Raw genomic sequence first — 18,739 nt, forward strand, 5'->3', positions numbered from 1 at the left:
AGGCTCCTTACCCTTACTGGATTGTGGGAGCAGAGTGCTCTTACCTCCCGTGGCATCTTTAATAATGTCATCCAGAGAGCCCCCAAAAGCCTTTCACCCATAAAGGGCAAGTCCACCAAGGCTAAGTCCACCAAGGCTTTCTTAGAAGACTGGTCCGCAGACCAACACTTCAGCCAGATCAGATGGTGCAACACCACCGCATAGACTGAGGCTCTGGAGAACAAGGAAAGCGTATCCAGGGCTGACTCAGACAAATTTTAGGCCCTGTACCAACTGGTCGGCCAGCGCCACACAAGCCGGAGGAGCCTAATGCTCCTCCAACCCCTGACGCAACATCTTAGCCCATTCAGTAAGTTTCTGAGACACTAAGGCCAAGACCGGTCTCACCGCCGACCCCACCACCGTGAACATGGAGCGGGCCACAGCCTCAGCCCTCCTATCTGCGGGGTCCTTGAAGGCAGGAGCCCCTTCCACAGGCAACGTGGTAGCCTTGTTCAGTCTGGACACAGGGGGTCCACTGACGGAGAAGAGGTCCATTTTCTCAGGAAAATCTCCTCAAACGGATAACGAACCACTAAACATTTTGGGGCAGAAAAAAAACTTTGCGGCCGATCCTATTCCTTGTACAAAAGCTTTTCCAGATAACACAAGGAAACACCTTAGCAGTGCGGGTCGGCTTACGGAACCCAACAGGGTGATAAGAGCTCCTACCAGCCCCCTATCATGCGACGACCCTGATGCAGAGTCATCCTCACTGTCCGTGTAGACTAGGCTTGCATCCTCTGACACATCGGAACCAGGGCCGGGAGAAGACAGGGGGGAGGGGGCGCTTTTTACCCCCCCTCTGACCACGCGCCGCTTCCACCCTGGCGACAAACTGCTTCAGGACTGCCGCCATAGCGTCCACAGAGACTGCAGGTGCACTATTAATTCAGGCTTGTCTGGGGGGGGGGGGGTGTGTCCGGTTCAGATGCCATGCCATGTTGATCCACCCTTTGTCACTCTTAGGTATCTAAGGCAAGACCCACAGACCATCCTCCTGGCCGCAGCAGAGAGACAGGGGACCCCCCCCCCAGAGGACTTACGACCTCAACCAGGCCTGTACAGCTGCCGTCCGCCTCCTAGAAGCTTTCCTGTGCCGTTCCGTTCCTCAGGAAGTGTGCAGAGCCGTTCGCGCCGATATTCCAGCCACTAGAGGCAAAACACACCTCCCAAAGTGCTCGCCGACCTGCCGCTCTGTAAGCAGAGCATGCGGGCTACAAGAAAATGGCCGCCAAAACCAGTTAAAAGCACCAGGCGCCGCCAAAATGGTGGCAGCGAGTGCATACAAAAAAAAACACAGCAGCATGGCAGCAAACACCTGGGACCCCAAGGCAGTCCCCCCCCTGCACACATCGCAACAAATGCACCCCCCCCCCCCCGGAGAGCCCCCACCTGAAGGCTGACACAGCTACCCAGAGCCTAGGGAGGTGTGGAGGAAGGGAGAAAGGAAAAGCAGGGCGGACCCTCTATCGACCTCCCCAGGAATGCCCAGCCGTACCACTGCTACTTACCCGTCCTGCGACGACCAGCTGAAGGCATCCCAGACAGAACCAACGTCCGCGCGGTTACGGCATGGCTGTCGGCCCGGCACACCGACACGGACATAGAGCCCGGTCATATGTGTGCCCTGGAGCATATAGCTCACCGGCCACCCCTGGAGCAACGGGGCATGTGGTGGACGGCCCAGCGCCGGCACATGCTCGATGGCCGAACTGGGGGGGGGGGACAAGGATCGAGGATCCAGCCTGTCACCCAGTCAGCAGTTCATTGTAGATCTCAGGATACAAAAAACAAAAAAAAACACGAGGCTGCAGATGCGGGGCGAGGGTGATGTACCGAGGGGGAATCGCCCCCTGGCCGGTACTGTACGATGTGTTTTAACACTTAACATGCTGTTTTTCTGCCTAGTCAATCTCCTAACAGGAGGATAATACCCTAAAAAGGTCAAGATGCTGCTGTGTACGTCAATAAACAGAAAAAAAAAAAAAAAGTTATTTTGCGGTGCATTTTATTCTACACATTTGATTCCCACACTGACCACTACACTAACCTACCTACCTACCCACCCGATTCCTACACGGAAACCTACCTGCTTCCTCGGGAGCCCACGATCTGGGCTTGCCAACCCGCCATCTCAGAACAAGACATGGCGGGCCACTTGGGAGGGTGCCGCGGGCCACAGCGGTTGGGCACCCATGAACTATGGCGAGTTGTCCAAGTTCTAAAGCTGCAGCCCCAGACCACCATGTTAGACTGTTGGTATCATGTTCTTTTTATGAAATGCTGTGTTCGTTACATCTGGCATAAAACTCACACCTTCCAAAAAGTTTTATTTTTGTCTCACCAGTCCACAGAACATTTGGGGATAGTCGAGATGTGTTTTTTTGGCAGAGGACATGAGCCTGTGTTTTTTTTTTTGGTCAACCGTGGCTTTTTCCTTGGAACTCTCCCATGGATGCCATTTTTGCCCAGTCTTATTGTTGAATAATGAACACCGACATAACCGAGCCAAGTGAGACCTGCAGTTCTTTAGATGTTTTTTTTTTTTTTTAGTTCCTCCTGGATTGGTTGTGTTCTTGGGAGTCATTTTTGTAGGCCGGCCACTCCTGGAAAGATTACTACTTTTCCAAAGTTTTCTCCATTTGTGGATAATTGCTCTCACTAGGGTTTGCTGGAGTCTCAAAGCCTTAGAAATGGCTTTGTAACCCCCATGCTTCACAGTAGGTGTGGTGTTCTTTGGTTGCAACTCAGCATTCTCTCTCCTCCAAACACGACGAGTTGTGTTTCTACTTTTTTGCCCCACTTAATGTCAATTAATTTGTTTTTCATCTATTTCTTAATTTCTTTAGAATTGTGGAATGTGTTGCTTTTTGGGATCTTTTGGCATGCTTCAATTTGTCAGCTTCTATTTAAGCGACTGATTTAATAGGTCTGGCAGTAAATTAGACCTGGGTGTGGCAAGCTTTCCAAAAAATGTGGTTAAAGTGGAGTTCATTCATGATTTAGCAAAGGGGGGAGGGGCGCAGCAATTGCTTTTTCACAGAGCCAAGCTGTTTTTTTTTTTACAGATTTCTTCCCTTAATTAAATCATTTTAAAACTGCATTTTGTGTTTACTCTGGTTATCTTTGTGTAATAACATGTGTTTGATGATCTGAAATGAATAGTAAATACTTCAAGTGTGTGTGTGTGTGTGTGTGTGTGTGTGTGTGTGTGTGTGTGTGTGTGTGTGTGTGTGTGTGTGTGTGTGTGTGAGTGAGTGAGTGAGTGAGTGAGTGAGTGAGTGAGTGAGTGTGTGAGTGAGTGTGTGAGTGAGTGAGTGAGTGAGTGAGTGAGTGAGTGAGTGAGTGAGTGAGAGAGAGAGAGAGAGAGAGAGAGAGATATATATATATATATATATATATAGATACCCTGACAAAAGTCTTGTCGCGTGTGTACAAATTGACCTGAAGTGCCACTAAAATATATTTCTAATCAAGATTTTGGCACAAGAAATGGGTCATTTTATTCCCAACAGCTTTTGTAATAATGTTTCACTGCAAAACGAAAATGACAAAAAGTATTCCAATATTCACAGATTTGAAGAGACTGGAGACGTTTTGGACAAGGCCAGGTCGACCCCGCAAGACAACTGCTCGAGAGGACCGTTTGTTGGCTCGAAGATCCAAGGCCAGCCCATTTTCCACTGCAACAGAGCTCCACGAGACCTGGTCACCTGAAGTCCCTGTGTCAACCAGAACAGTTTGTCGAATTCTGTCTCAAAATGGCCTCCATGGTCGAATCAGTGCCCATAAGCCAGCACTAAACAAAAGACGATTGAAAACCTGTGTGGCATTTGCCAAGGGCCACAGCCTGCTAAAAGGATGGACTCTGGAAAAGTGGCAGAATGTGTATTTTTCAGATGAATCTTCTGTTGAATTACACCACAGTCACAGCAAATATTGCAGGAGACCTACTGGAACCAGCATGGAGCCGAGATTTACCCAGAAAACAGTGAAGTTTGGTGGAGGCAAAATTATGGTCTGGGGTTACATCCAGTATGGGGGTGTTCAAAGGATCTGCAGGGTGGAAGGCAACATCAATAGTCTAAAAGACCAAGAAATCTTAGCTACCTCTTACAATCCCAACCATAAAAAAGGCCAAATTTTGCAGCAGGATGGTGCTCTATCGCATACTACCATCTCCACATCAAATTTCCTTAAGGCGAAGAAGATCAAGATGCTCCAAGATTGGCCAGCCCAGTCACCAGACATGAACATCATTGAGCATATGTGGTGTAGGATGAAAGAGGAAGCATGGAAGACGAAACAAAAGAATATTGATGAACTCTGGGAGGCATTTGCTATTCCCGATGACTTCATCAATAAATTGTATGATTCCTTGCCAAACCGCATGGAAGCTGTCCTTCAAGCTCATGGAAGTCATACAAGATATTAAATTTGGATCTCACAGCACCACTACTTAATTTGCGGACATATTTTTGGATTTTCAGTAAAGTTGTTCAATTTCTGTATAGGCGACAAAAGTTTTGGCTTGCCAAAATTTGACCTGTCTTGATTAAATGAGAAATCTTTTTTCAGTGAAACTAATTTATTTCAGTTCATTAAACATCATTTGGGAGGGCTTTAGCTTTTCATATGAGCTATTTCGAACACCAATTGATTAGTTAAAAATAAGGTTAATATCAGGAGTTTCTACAAAATAGAGAAGCGACAAGACTTTTGTCAGGGACTGAGATATATTATATATATATATATATATATATATATATATATATATATTATTTATATTATTTGGAAGTCTATATAGTGTATATTTTTTTTCTTTTAGGTTTTAAAATAAAAGCCTCATTAGGGGGGGATGCACCATTATAACAAACTTACTTTTCCCATCGCAGGCTACAATTTTTACTTTATCCACCTTCACCAGGTCAGTCACTTCTCTGAACTCGACATCATTTAGAACAAAGGTCCAGACGTTATCACAAAACCGATATGTATTTAATGATCCCTTAAAAAGGAAAAAGAAAAGAAAAGAAAATAGTTGTCAGACTTATCTTGCCAAATGTAAATAAACACACTTAACTGTGAAAACACAGAAACAAAAAAAAAAAAAGTGTAGTTATCATACGGAAAAGCTGTGCTCTCAGAAAACGTAATTGTGTGCCACGTCCACAGCTCTGGCATAAAACAATTGATAATGGTGCCTAGGTGTAATAACCAAATGTATCTTGCATCATAAGTGGCTATGTAAAGGAAAGAACAAAAAATAAAACACACCACACCCCTCAAAGTCTATGGATTTTAAAAAAGCAGTCTTCCTAGAGTTCTGCAAAGAGAAATCTTTCTATGCTTCTATGGCATTCTACATATCATTAGGGAAACACCAACGCATCCTCCTCTTGGCCCAAACTGGGTGCTTTCATCCAGCTTTAACTCACATGTGCTTACCAAGATATTTTTAAGACACAACTTGTGACTTATCTCTGCAACTACAGTTGATATAAAGTCTACACACCCCTGTAGTGTCAGGTTCTGTGATAAATCATGTCAGAACTTTTACCACCTTTAATCTGTACAACTCAATTGAAAATAACAAAAACTAAAATCTTTTAGGTGGAGGGAAGTAAAAATAAAAAAAATAAAATAGGATTGCATAAGTGTGAACATCCTTAAACTAATACTTTGTTGAAGCACCTTTTGATTGTATTACAGCACTGCCTTTTTGGGTATGAGTCTATCAGAATGGCACTTCTTTACTTGGCAATATTTGCCCACTCTTCTTTACAAAAACACTCCAAATCTGTCAAATTGCTAGAGAATCTCCTGTGCACAGCCCTCTTCAGATCACCCCACAGATTAGCAATCGGATTCAGGTCTGGGCCATTCCAAAACTTGAATCTTCTTCTGATGAAGCCATTACTCTGTTGATTTGCTTTGATTGTTGTCATGCTGAAAGATAAAAAGTTCCTCTTCATGTTCAGCTTTCTAGCAGAAGCCTGAAGGTTTTGTGCCAATATCGACTGGTATTTGGAACGGTTGACAATTCCCTCTACCTTGGCGAAGGCTGAAGAAAAACAGTCCCAAAGTCTGGTGCTGCCACATCATCACGGTGGGTATGGTGTTCTTTTGGTGATGTGCAGTGTTTTTGCGCCAAACAGATCTTTAACCACTTACCCCCCGGACCATATTGCTGCCCAAAGACCAGAGTACTTTTTGCGATTCGGGACTGCGTCGCTTTAACAGACAATTGCGCGGTCGTGCGACGTGGCTCCCAAACAAAATTGGCGTCCTTTTTTTCCCACAAATAGAGCTTTCTTTTGGTGGTATTTGATCACCTCTGCGTTTTTTTTTTTTTGCGCTATAAACAAAAATAGAACGACAATTTTGAAAAAAATGATTTTTTACTTTTTGCTGTAATAAATATCCCCCAAAAATATATAAAAAAACATTTTTTTTCCTCAGTTTAGGCCGATACGTATTCTTCTACATATTTTTCGTAAAAAAAATCGCAATAAGCGTTTATTGATTGGTTTGCGCAAAAGTTATAGCGTTTACAAAATAGGGGGTATTTTTATGGCATTTTTATTAATATTTTTTTTACTAGTAATGGCGGCGATCTGCGATTTTTTTTTCGGTATTGCGACATTATGGCGGACACTTCGGACATTTTTGACACATTTTTGGGACCATTGGCATTTTTATAGCGATCAGTGCTATAAAAATGCATTAGATTACTATAAAAATGCCACTGGCAGTGAAGGGGTTAACACTAGGGGGCGGGGAAGGGGTTAAGTATGCCTGGGTGTGTTCTTACTGTGGGGGGGGGGGTGGCCTCACTTGGGGAAACACTGATTTTCTGTTCATACATTGTATGAACAGAAAATCAGCATTTCCCCTGCTGACAGGAACGAGAGCTGTGTGTTTACACACACAGCTCCCGTTCCCCGCTCTGTACCGAGCGATCGCGTGTGCCCGGCGGCGATCGCGCCCGCCGGGCACACGCACGGGAGTCGGGGGCGAGCGGGGGGCGCGCGCGCGCGCCTCCGGCGGCGCGCGTGCGCCCCTAGTGGCGGCTAAAGGGTAGGACGTCCATTTACGTGGTCTCGCCTAGGAGAGCCACCTTGTGGACGTAAAATGACGGTGCGGCGACGGCAAGTAGTTAAGCATTATGGCCAAAAAGTTCAACCTTGGTTTCATCACGCCATAACACATTTTCCCACATGCTTTTGGGAGACTTCAGATGTGTTTTTGCTAAATTTAGCCAGGCTTGGATGTTTTTCTTCGTAAGAAAAGGCTTCTGTCTTGCCACTATACCCCATAGTGCAGACATATGAAGAATACGGGAGATTGTTGTCACATGTACCACACAGCCAGTACTTGCCAGATATTCCTGCAGCTTCTTTAATGTTGCTGTAGGCCTCTTGGCAGCCTCCCTGACCAGTTTTCTTCTTGTCTTTTCATCAATTTTGGAGGGAAGTCCAGTTCTTGGTAATGTCACTGTTGTGTCATATTTTCTCTACTCGATTATGCGTTCCATCGTATATCTAATGCCTTGGAAAAAAATTTGTACCCTTCTCCTGGTTGATACCTTTTAATAATGTGAGTTGGGGACCTTAGATTGTAAGCTCCTTGAGGGTAGGGACTGAAAGCTTGTAATCAGCGCTCAATTCAAAAGCCTGCATCTCTGCTGTTATAGAGCAGGAGTCTCCAAACTTTCTAAACAAAGGGACAGTTACTTGCCTTCAGACTTAAGGAGAGCCGGACTGTGGCCATTGGGAGTAAAAAAGGTCCCAACATCAGTGGAATTATACAAAGCCCCATCATTGGTTTCATTGGGAGGAATTGTGCCCCATCACCTATGTCAGTGGGGGAATTATAGCCCATTGGTATAAGTGGATGAAAATAGTGGCCCAAGGGCCAGATGAAGGCAAGCAAAGGGCCACAGTTTGGAGACCACTTTTATAGAGGAACAATAGTGTGCATGAAATGGGAAGCTTGTACATCTGGAAAGGCTTGTCAATGCTGAAAGCTATATCCAGGTTTTAAGGGCAGCATATGCTCAGCCAAGAATGAGACAAACATTCCTCCCACAAAACTCCAGTAACTGGTCTCCCAAGTTCCCAGACATTTACAGAGTGTTAAAAGTAGAGGGAATGCTACACTATGGTAAACACGACCCTGTCCCAACTTTTTTTGGAATTGTAGTTGTACTTTCCCAGATTTTTGTTGCTCTGTCCCAACTTTAGAGATGTGCTGATGCCGCCATCAATTTTAAAATGGTACTATTTCTCAATTTTAACATTTCAGGTGTCCATTGTGAATAAAATATGGGTTTATGAGATTTGCAAATCATAGCATTCTGTATTCTCTTGCAGATTGTACACAGCATCCCAGCTTTTCTGGCAGTGAGGGAGTGATACCATTTGGATTAGGTGTACTTTGTTGCTGCCAGCAACAGAATCACCAATGTGACAGTCCTAAATTGTTGGTTATTCCTTTTCTCTTCCAGCCAGGACTGCTGGCATGGGACTAAAAAGTAGTACAAAAAAAATACAAAACCATTACAAAGAGCAGGCAATGTTTTTTTTTATTTATTTTTATTTATTACCACAACCTTTAGAATCGCTTTAACAGCAGTCAGAAAGATTGTGATGTTTTTTGTCCCTGAAAAAGCTTTATAGCAAATCAAATTTACTATAGACTCAATGTACTAAGCTACAAGTACTATCTATTACTTGACAGAGATTATTTTCAAGGGCTGAATACTACATGGAAAGAAATTAAAGTGGGATGTAAACCCACTACCATCACTTACAAGATATTAACATATTTAATATCTATAATGATATACATGCCTCCTGCATGTATTGTTTTTTTTTATTACTCACCCCCAGGTTGGCGTTTCTGATTCCCGGCGCTACCCTCCCCTGGCCAGCCAGCGTTGCGAGGACGAGCCTCGTGCCAGGGGAGACTGAAGTGCATGTGCAGGAGTGACAGAGCGCGCTCCAGTTACTCCTGCACAAGACTCCCCCTCTGCGTCTTTCACATCCCCCACTGTCTCCCCCCCCCCCCTCGTTCCACGCAGCCGCCAGTGTTTTTACAAATGTCTTTATCTTCTCATCTCCTCTACCGCGGGCTGCAAGGAGGGGGGGGGCGGGGCGCGCAGGGATCTGTCAGAATAGAGAGACAGGGGCTGGTATGTCAATTACCAGCCCCTGTCTTTTCTGACTGGGACACAGAGCGTTTGTTACCGATCGATGTGCGTCCTGTGATAACTGAGCAGAGTAACCTGTGTGTTACTCTGCTCAATTTATGAATGGAGGGAACGCTGGTGTGATTCGGTAATCCTGCGAATCCACTGCGGGTTCCCACATCGCACCCACTTCACACTGCCATATGCGAACTGCTGGGGAGTGTCATACAATGGTAATGACACCCCTATTTCAGGTTGCATATCGCACTGTGAACTGACAGTTAGGACATGAATCGGATCGCATGGGTGTAAACACCTATGCGATTCTGGTGTGGACCAAAAAAAGGGTCCTGTGCGTGTTTGGTCCAAATGAGATGCGATTTCAGCCATACAGTATGTATGGCTGAAATCGCATCGCACAGACATCGCATGTGATCTGAACAGCAGTGCGGTGCAAATCACTTGCGATCTGGCACAGCGCACTAATGTGAACCAGCCCTAAGTTCATTCAGCCTTACTGGGTGTAAGTATAAAAAGTGAGAAATCCACCCCTCCCCCCACATAACACATCCTGGTAATATAGGAATTTTGCATATGTGATCAGGTGACCTCAGACACAGACACTGCAATATAATAAGAAGAAGATCACTCAAGCTCGGACTAAATACATCTCCCATATCACTTGTCTATGTATATTCTGATAGCTGTTCATTGGAGCATTTCCTCATGACACTGAACTGTGAATCACCCCATATTTTGAAAACATTTAATCAAAACACAGGAAAGACAGCCAATCCTGGGAGAGCTGGAGAGGAGGAGAGGGGAGGGGAGGGGGATGTAAATTGTGCACTTTTTACAGAAGCTGTGCATGTCTGCAAGCTAGTGCACGAGATATGTAAATAACCCATCACTCAAAGCAAGGTCTTTATCTTGAAGTCTTTTATTCCACTGAACAATAAAAAGAGGATTGCTCAACGCTGGATTAACTCTGTGTGGGCACAGATGATAGGAAAATCTTATTCTCTACATTGTGACATCAATGTAGGTTTACATCCACTTTAAGGATCATCATTGCAAACTAGAAAAGTCTTCTAGCTTACCGAGTTGAGCCCTGACACCACAAGCCAGAAAAAAAATAAGTGGTTTTCAAAATCAAACTGGAGACTGATGAAGCAATGAATAAACCACATTAAGACTTTTATTGCAAACAAGCTCCATCTACTGGCACAATTCCTAAATGAACAGTTTACACGTTCTAAAGAAATTCTGCTGGTAAATTCACTTTATCAATTTCCATTAGTTAAGTAGTAGATATTTTTGTCACATAAGTGACAAAATAATTAAACTCCAGTTTTCTAACATAGTAAAAAGCAGGTTGCAAACGGCTTTATCTGGTTGCTCCAGGTAGAGGTCTGTTCATTGACCACCATTTATCTCTACATCGTTGTAAGAATGTTAGGGGTCAATAGTACAAGCTGGAGGGAAGATTTCTGATGGTGTTCTGTAAATTTTTCAATTGCAATCAAGTTAATTTTTAATAGTATCACACTATAAAGTTATCTGTGTACCAATTATCTCTTATTCTTTGTTTTAGAGAAGCATCTTAAAACCGCAGTTTTTTTTTTTTTTAACACCTGCAAGGCAATGTCATATTGTGCTAGTATGCTTTGCATATTAGCACATCGTGTGAAACTTGCCTTAGAACGAAGCCTTCCAGCAGCATGCCGTCACCCCTAAAGACGCTTCCATCTGCAGTCTGTCTTTCGGGTTCGCGGACTCTGGCTGTGTGAGTGGCCGGAGCCCCGATTATTCCTGCACATGTGTGTGGGAACCGCTATTTGCGGCACAGGACTGAAGGAAAGGCACAGGCATGCCGTTCCTTCAGAGGGCATGCGCCGGTGGCGTTACTGGCTGCATCTACAGTAAATATCGAAACGGCGCACATTTAGGAGATATTTACAGTACCTATAGGTAAAGATCACATATGGGAGTTTACTCCCACAACAATTGGTTGCTCGCTACCTTATATTTGACAAAAAAAATTATATTTACACTGTATACTCACAACCTTTTAGTAGATCTAGTCAATTTTGCTTCACAAGTACCTAGCATTGGAATGGTGGTTGGGGGTCGGATGCAGCGGTAAGAATGGGGTAAGTGTGCTGCAGGGGAGGAGGATGGGAGATGGTTAGAGTGGTCAGCTGTAACTTCAGATGCTGGCAGTAGTCCTCCCAGCCAGCAGCAGAGGACAGGCAGGAGGATTGGTGATGTATGTTGATGGGGCCGCATATCAGAAGGTCATGTCCCACTGCAACAAAAACTCACCTATTTCAGTGACCCCTCCAGAAGTGGTGTCAGCCATATGGTTGTTGCTGGTCTAGATTTAAATGTTGATGCTACTACGCGAGTTAGCAAGTGGTGTAAACCAAAACGCTGCCGATACCTGGCCATGTATGGTAGAGACACGATGGTAAAAATGGTGGACCTGGCCTTTAGTGACAGTGCTGATCGCTTCTAACCTACAGTGACCTCCACAGATACTGGCAATAACCCACCAACACAGTATGTTCACATGATTAGCTGAACAGAGATGCAAATAAGTTATTGCTGGTAAATGTAGGGATTTCTGCAGGTTAGAACAGATTAGTGGCATGGTCATAAAAATTGCTGTAAAAAAAAAAAAAAAGGCTGTGTGCAGCAGCCCTCCTAATACTTACCAAAGCCCCATCTCTATCCAGCGATGCACACGAGTGCCTCGGCTGCCCGGGACTCTCCCTCCCGAATGGCCAAGACACAGCAGCGGCGCAATTGGCTCCCGCTGCTGTCAGTCAGTTAGCCAATCAGAAAAGAAATGGGGCAGGGGCAAACCGCAGCTCCACATCTGAATGGACACACACAGAGAAACGGTCGGCTCGAGTGCCCCAATAGCAAGCTGCTTGCTGAATGAATGAATGAAAAATTTATATAGTGCAGCACATGCGAACTGAATCGCCTCTGGGCGCTTGTTGTTCGTGTCTCATGACATCAAAAGAGCAGAGTTTTGATCTGTCTTCTGAAAGTCAGGTGGTTTTCCTCCAACCGAATGCTGGTTGGTAAAGCATTCCATAGTCTCGGACCTTGAAAAGCAAACCTTCTTTCTCCTTTGGACTTGTATTTGGTTTTTGGAACCTTGACCAGATTTTGGTCGGTGGATCGCAGAACGCGATTAGAATTGTGAGGTTCTATCTTGTCGCAAAGATATTGCGGAGCCTTCCCATGGATGCACTTATGTGTCAGGCAGAGTGCTTTAAATGCAATTCTGTCTTTTACTGGCAACCAGTGAAGGGTTCTCAGCGAAGGTGAGATTGATTCCCATTTTTTTTTCCCAGTCACAAGTCTGGCGGTCGTATTCTGAACGACTTGCAGACGAGCGATTTGGTACTTTGGGAGCCCGAGGTAAAGAGCATTTGCATAGTACAGTCTGGAATTCACGATTGTTCCCACCACGACTGCTACGTCTTCTTTGGGGATAAATGGAATAAGTCTGTGTAGTAGGCGCAACAAATGGTGCGATCCGCTGACTACTGACCCTATTTGTGCGTCCATTGTCATGAAGGTGTCAAAAATGACTCCTAGACTTTTGACTTTGGAGCAAGGGGCGATGATTTGGCCCAGAATGGGCGGCGGTGTCCAGGTAGTTGCCAGTTGACTCTTTCGGCTGGCGTGAAACATAAGAAGTTCTGTTTTGGAACTGTTGAGTTTAAGATAACTCTTAGTCATCCAGTTTTCTATCGAAGAGAGACATTTCTCTAAACCAGGGGTGGGCAATTATTTTTTCGATGGGGCCACATGAGAAACTAAAAATATTTTGGAGGGCCGGGCCAAAAGGCTAAACTCCATTCTGCATAAAATCAATTGTATTTCTTTATAAAAAGCAGTAAATATCATTGTTGGACAACTGGTACGAGTACTTGTTATAGTTAAACAATGAAAAAGTGAGGTTGCCTTACAAGAAAAAATTTTTTATTAAACAAAATTTCCCAAAACAATGAACATTTTTCACTATTTGTGACTCATATTAGTGAAAATTATGGTTTATGTATGTCTTATTGTCTTAGTGATTGATTCACATCACAACTTCATTGATAGCTTTTTTTTGTATGATTTTTTTGTATGATTTTTAGTTTTGCTCATTACTGCCACACACGTGCAATGCATGGCTGCATGTGTGTGGCAGTGATGAGCAAAAGCAAAAATCATACAAAAAATAAGGGTATCAATTTCAAATCAATGAAGTTGTGATGTTAATCAATCACTAAGACATACATAAACCAGTGTGCCATCAATTGCCGCCAGTGTGCCACCAGTGTGCCATCAATTGCTGCCAGTGTGCCATCAATTGCTGCCAGTGTGCCATCAGTTTTTTTTTTTTTTAAGTTTATTTTCATACATTTTTCTCAGTTGTACCTTATCCTCTTAATTTGTCTCCTTTTCCCACTCCTTTCTTCCTTTTTTCCTATTCTCATTTCTCTATCATCTTTTTATTTTTCACTCGTATTTTTTCTCTTATTTTCCTCTGCTTCTCGGTTTTCCTTATTTTTCTCTTTATATAGTCCCCTTTTTTTTCTATCTGTTCTTCCCTCTTCTTCCCCCTTTCTTATCTCCTTTTTGCCAGTGCCACCATTCATCTTTATCGATTTACACTTTCCTGTCTCCTCCTCCATTACCCCCTTTCTCGTTTACCTGTTTTGCTTCTTCTGTGTCTCCTTTACTTGTCTCCCGATCTGATGGCTTCACTTCACACGTGTCTTCCTCCCTCCTGTTGTTTTTTGAATGGACGTAATCTGTCTGGGTGGGCGGGGTCTCCAGATGTCAGACGTCATACGTCATCAGCGGCCCCAGCCCTGGCAGCGTCGCCGTTGCCTAGCTACTGCAGGCAGCAGAGCGTGTGCGGGGACAGCAATAGCTGTTTTGATTGGATCCGACCTGCTTCCTAGCAACCACGGATCCCTGCACAGCACTCATGCTGTTCAGTGTCTCCGGCTTCTCCCAGCTCTGCTCTGATGATAGATGACATTGGGCAGGAGAGCCTGGAGACTAGAGGAGACACAGGCACAGCCGCATAGAGGGAGGTAAGCGGTGACCGCGGCCTGTGTTAACCCTCTCCAGGCCGCGGTCCCCGCTTACCTCCCGCTGTGCGGCCCGGTCATAAACAAATATCGGACTGCGGGCCCCCCCGAACCTCACTCAGCTGCGGGCCCCATAGCGCCCGCGTGGGTAGCTATGGTGGTAGTTCCGCCACGGCCATCCACTACAATGCTATTTTTAGCGATTCGCCCGGGGGCCGGATTAAAAGGTCCGCCGGGCCGTATACGGCCCGCGGGCCGTAGTTTGCCCACCTCTGCTCTAAACTGAGATGATGATCCTTTTTGTTGCAGATGCGAAAATACAGTTGCGTATCGTCTGCATAAGAGTGATAAAGTAGTTCTTGGCTACTGATAATATCAAAGAGAGGGCGAAGATAGATGTTGAACAGCACCGGTGACAGGGGGGATCCTTGGGGGGACTCCACATGGCACCGTGCGTTTTTTCCGACGTGAAAGATCCCAGTTTCACTGTTTGTGATCGGTTTTCAAGAAAGGAGGAAAACCATGGTAAATCACCTTCTGCGACTCTGGCTACCTCGGCCAGTCGCATCAGTAACATTTTGTGGTCTACTGTGTCAAAGGCTGCGCTTAGGTCCAGCAGAACCAGGAGACCGGATTCTCCCTCGTCTGCAGCCTCGAGGGCATCGTCCCATATTTTGAGTAAGGCCGTTTCTGTCCCGTGTCCGAGTAGATTGTGGGTATCTAGATGCTGTTGCAGCTGTTGTACCACTATTTTCTCCATTATCTTGGAGAGAACATTTAGGCCTGTTATGGGGCGGCGGTGAGTTGGGTCCTTGGGATCCAAGTTGGGTTTTTTCAAGATGGGCTGGATTGTGCCCTCTTTCAGCAGGGATGGCACTATGCCTTCCTTAAATGATTGGTTTATAAGCTGTGTGATGGGAGGCGCCAGGATGTCGGCACATTCCTTCAGCAGTTTGGTGGGGATGATATCATTGGGTGCTGTGCCGTTTCGCAAGGCACCAATGATATTTTTTGTGGTATCGATGGAGATCGGTTCCAGAGAGAACTTTGTTGATTGTAGAAAGTTTCTGTTGGTGTTTTGCGGTTGATTGAAGGGGGGGGGTTGAGGGGGGTGTTGTTTTGCAGAATACTTTCCCGGATTCTTTCGATTTTGTTGATGAAGAAATCCGATAGTTCATTACAGAACTCTTGGGTGTCTGAATTGGGGACTTCAAGACATCCCGGATTCATGGTCTGGGTGACCATCTTGAAGAGTTCTCGTGGGCGGTTCATGGCGCTGTTAATCGCCATAGAAAAATGATGATTCTTGGCTTTGAAGATTTCTTTATGATATCGTGTTGTTGTTGCCTTGTAGATGAGGTGATCTTCTGAAGGGCTTCTTTTCCAGGCGGCTTCCGCCCTTCTGCGCTCTTGCTTCAGTAGGGACAGCTGGTTGTTGAACCAGCCGGACTTTTTTTTTCCGGATGCAGACTTTGCGTTTCGGTGCCTTCTAAGTCGGCTGACTGTAGCAGAGCTGCATTTATGGCATCCAGTGTATCTGAGGCTGCTAACTGAGGATGAATAGTTTCGATTCGGTTTCCCAAGGTAGATTTGAAGAGTTCCGAATGGAGCTTCTTCTGAGATCTAGCCCAGTGTATTGTCACCGGCTTGGGTGCTTTTATAACTGGTGGAATTTTGGAAATTATGAAACTAATTACATGGTGGTCTGTCCATGGCAGAGGTTCATTTCCCAAAATGTTTATTTTCAGATTTTGTCTGAAAATTAGGTCGAGTGTGTGACCTGAAGCATGCGTGGGTCCGCATATAAGTTGCTGTAGTCCTAATCCTTCCAGGTGATCGATGCAGGCATCCGCAATGGGATCCTGTGAGGAGTTGGCCCACAGATTGAAGTCCCCGAGCAGCAAAAGGTGTTTGCTGTTAAGGGTATAAGTGGATATGAACTCCGTTAATGATGGTAGAAGCTGCGATTTTGGCCCAGGTGGCCTATAGCAGAGGAGAATGTGAACAGTCTCCTGGGGGTTAGTTTGAAGTTGACCAGTAAGGGTTTCCATAAATGGAAGAGGATTTTGAAGGACCGGCTTAGTGATTGCAATATGAAACTTATGGATCACCGCCAGGCCTCCTCCTCTTTGCCCTATTCTGTTTTCCGTTATAATTCGATAATTTTCTGGCACCAATTCTCAGAGAATGGTGTTGCAGTCGTCTGAAAGCCAGCTTTCTGTAATAAAGAGGCAGTCTAGATCGTTTTGTAGTAAGAAATCATGGATTTCTGATCTGGGTTTTACTGCAGATCTTGTGTTGATCAAAGCACATTATATGTGCTTGAGCTGGGTTAAATGGTTGAAATTTTTGATGGTCGATCGTCGATCGAATCTCAAAAGTTGGTCTATTTTTAAGGCCTTTTTGGTGATGGCTGGTAATACTGTTGCGAATTGTCTCAGACCCCAAATCGTTTCTGCAGAGTATCGCAGTTTAACCATTGTTGCCAGTCACCGGGGGGGGGGGGGGGTTAATTACGATAGAGGGAAGATTCGCTGAATCCTCTCGCTTGGGCCTTGGTCCAGAGGAAGGCAAAAAAAACCCTGGCAGTGCTAAGCCAATGTGCTGCCGCAGGGAAAAAAATTCCTTCCTGATCCCTGAAAGGCGATTGGACGAAACCCTGGATCAAGTACTGTTTGGAATGGGGGGGGGGGGGGGGGGGGGGGGAAGAAGGGTGTCACTGTAGCTGAGTACCAAGATGGCCGCCGACCGGGCCACAGGCCTCAGGTTTGGGGGCTGTTTGGCATGACCTGGTTGTTAATCCAGGGGAGGATGGGATCCTACAGAGATAGGTGGATGATCCCTGACAATTCCAGGAGAATTTCCAGGCTGTCAGTGCTCCTTTTTGCGGCGCGCCGCGGCTGAAGCCGCGGTCTTTCCTAATTGCGGCGGCCGCGAATAAGGCCTGGTCTGGCGCGGATGCGGGAAAGAGCCGCAGATCGCCAGAAAAAAGCACCGTTTTGCGCGGCGGGTGGCCGGGGTGATTGTGGGTGACTGATTGGGGTGCACGCGGCTCTAAAGAAAAGGTAAAAAGCCGCAATTTGGATCGCTGGAGTGGCTGTCCTGAAAAGGACGGTCACTAGCGATTCCTGGGGGTGGAAAGATGGCCCTGAAAGACAGGGTCTTACCTGAAGAGAGGGGCCCACGAGGGGAAGGAAGGAGCCGGTCCTATGGGCTGCAAGTTGGTTCATGCAGCAAAGATTGTAGGAGCCTGCCTGCCTGTCTGCGGTGTCTAGCTAGCTATCTGTCTGGTCCCTGGAGAGAGCAGACTCGTCGGGAAGCGTCCTACTCCCTCACTGAACTGACACTGACTGAGCTTAGAATGTTAGACATGCTGTGGGACATTCGACAGGAGGGAGGGGCCAGGAGCACCAAAGAGGGACCAGAGAAGGGGGGGACCCAGGCTACTCTTTGCAAAACAAATTGTACAGAGCAGGCAAGTATAACATGTTATTAAAAAAAAAAAAAAAAAAAAAAACACAAGACTTTAGTATCACTTTAACCACTTAAGCCCCGGACCATCTCGCTGCCCAAAGACCAGAGCACTTTTTGCAATTCGGCACTGTGTCACTTTAACTGACAATTGTACGGTCGTGCGCCGTTTTATAGCCATTTAACACAAGGCTTGACAAATTTGCTTGGAATCTAGGAGCCACCTAAAAAAGTTAGGCGCCAGGAACGCGCCCAGTCCCGCCGAGCTCAGTAGCGCCCACATATGAAAGCAGTGTTCAAACCACACATGTGAGGTATCGCCGTGATTGGTAGAGTGAGAAAAATAATTCTAGCCCTAGACCTTCTCCAACTCAAAACATGCAACCGGTAGAATTTTTTAAATAAAGTGTACTTTTTCTCAAAAAAAGTGCGCTTGTAAGACTGCTGCGCAAATACGGTGTGACAGAAAGTATTGCAACGACCGCCATTTTGTTCTTTAGGGTTAGAGATTATAATAGATATAAAAAAACATTTGGAGGTTCTAAGAGAAGTGAAAACAGGCAGGGAAGCTACATTAGCATTGCCAGTTGTCTTGTCATACCAATGGCCACCACAAGAGTGCGCCAGATTCCAGAAGGAAGCATAAGACTGCAGAAGGCTGCAAAGGCGCGGCCTCTATTACCAGCCAGCGCAACCCAACACGATGGGGGGTTTAGGGATGTGCACACAAAGACAGAACTCCCCAGCTGTGCCGTCCCAGGCGCCAGGTCGCCAATTCTAGACGCAAATGTGACCTGCCACCCAGGGTTTGTCGAGCCCCGAATTAAAGCTGCTGCTGTTTTTTTTTTTCCATATCTGAAAAGCAAAAGCCATAATGAGCTAGTATGCACCGCATACTAGCGCATTATGAAATACTTACCTTGAA

At 45.5% G+C, this 18,739-nt stretch overlaps 1 protein-coding gene across 1 annotated transcript in view; it reads right to left on the minus strand.

The window, feature by feature from the left end:
* The window catches only part of GTF2A2 (general transcription factor IIA subunit 2), a 38,310-nt gene that overhangs the window by 10,034 nt on the left and 9,537 nt on the right, over positions 1-18,739 (minus strand). Inside the window, exon 3 of the mRNA XM_040342828.1 lies at positions 4,924-5,050. Coding sequence (XP_040198762.1) covers positions 4,924-5,050 — 127 coding nt within the window. The remainder of the gene's footprint in view (positions 1-4,923; positions 5,051-18,739) is intronic.

This window comes from Rana temporaria, chromosome 3, assembly GCF_905171775.1.
Source record: "Rana temporaria chromosome 3, aRanTem1.1, whole genome shotgun sequence".
Taxonomy (NCBI): Eukaryota; Metazoa; Chordata; class Amphibia; order Anura; family Ranidae; genus Rana; species Rana temporaria.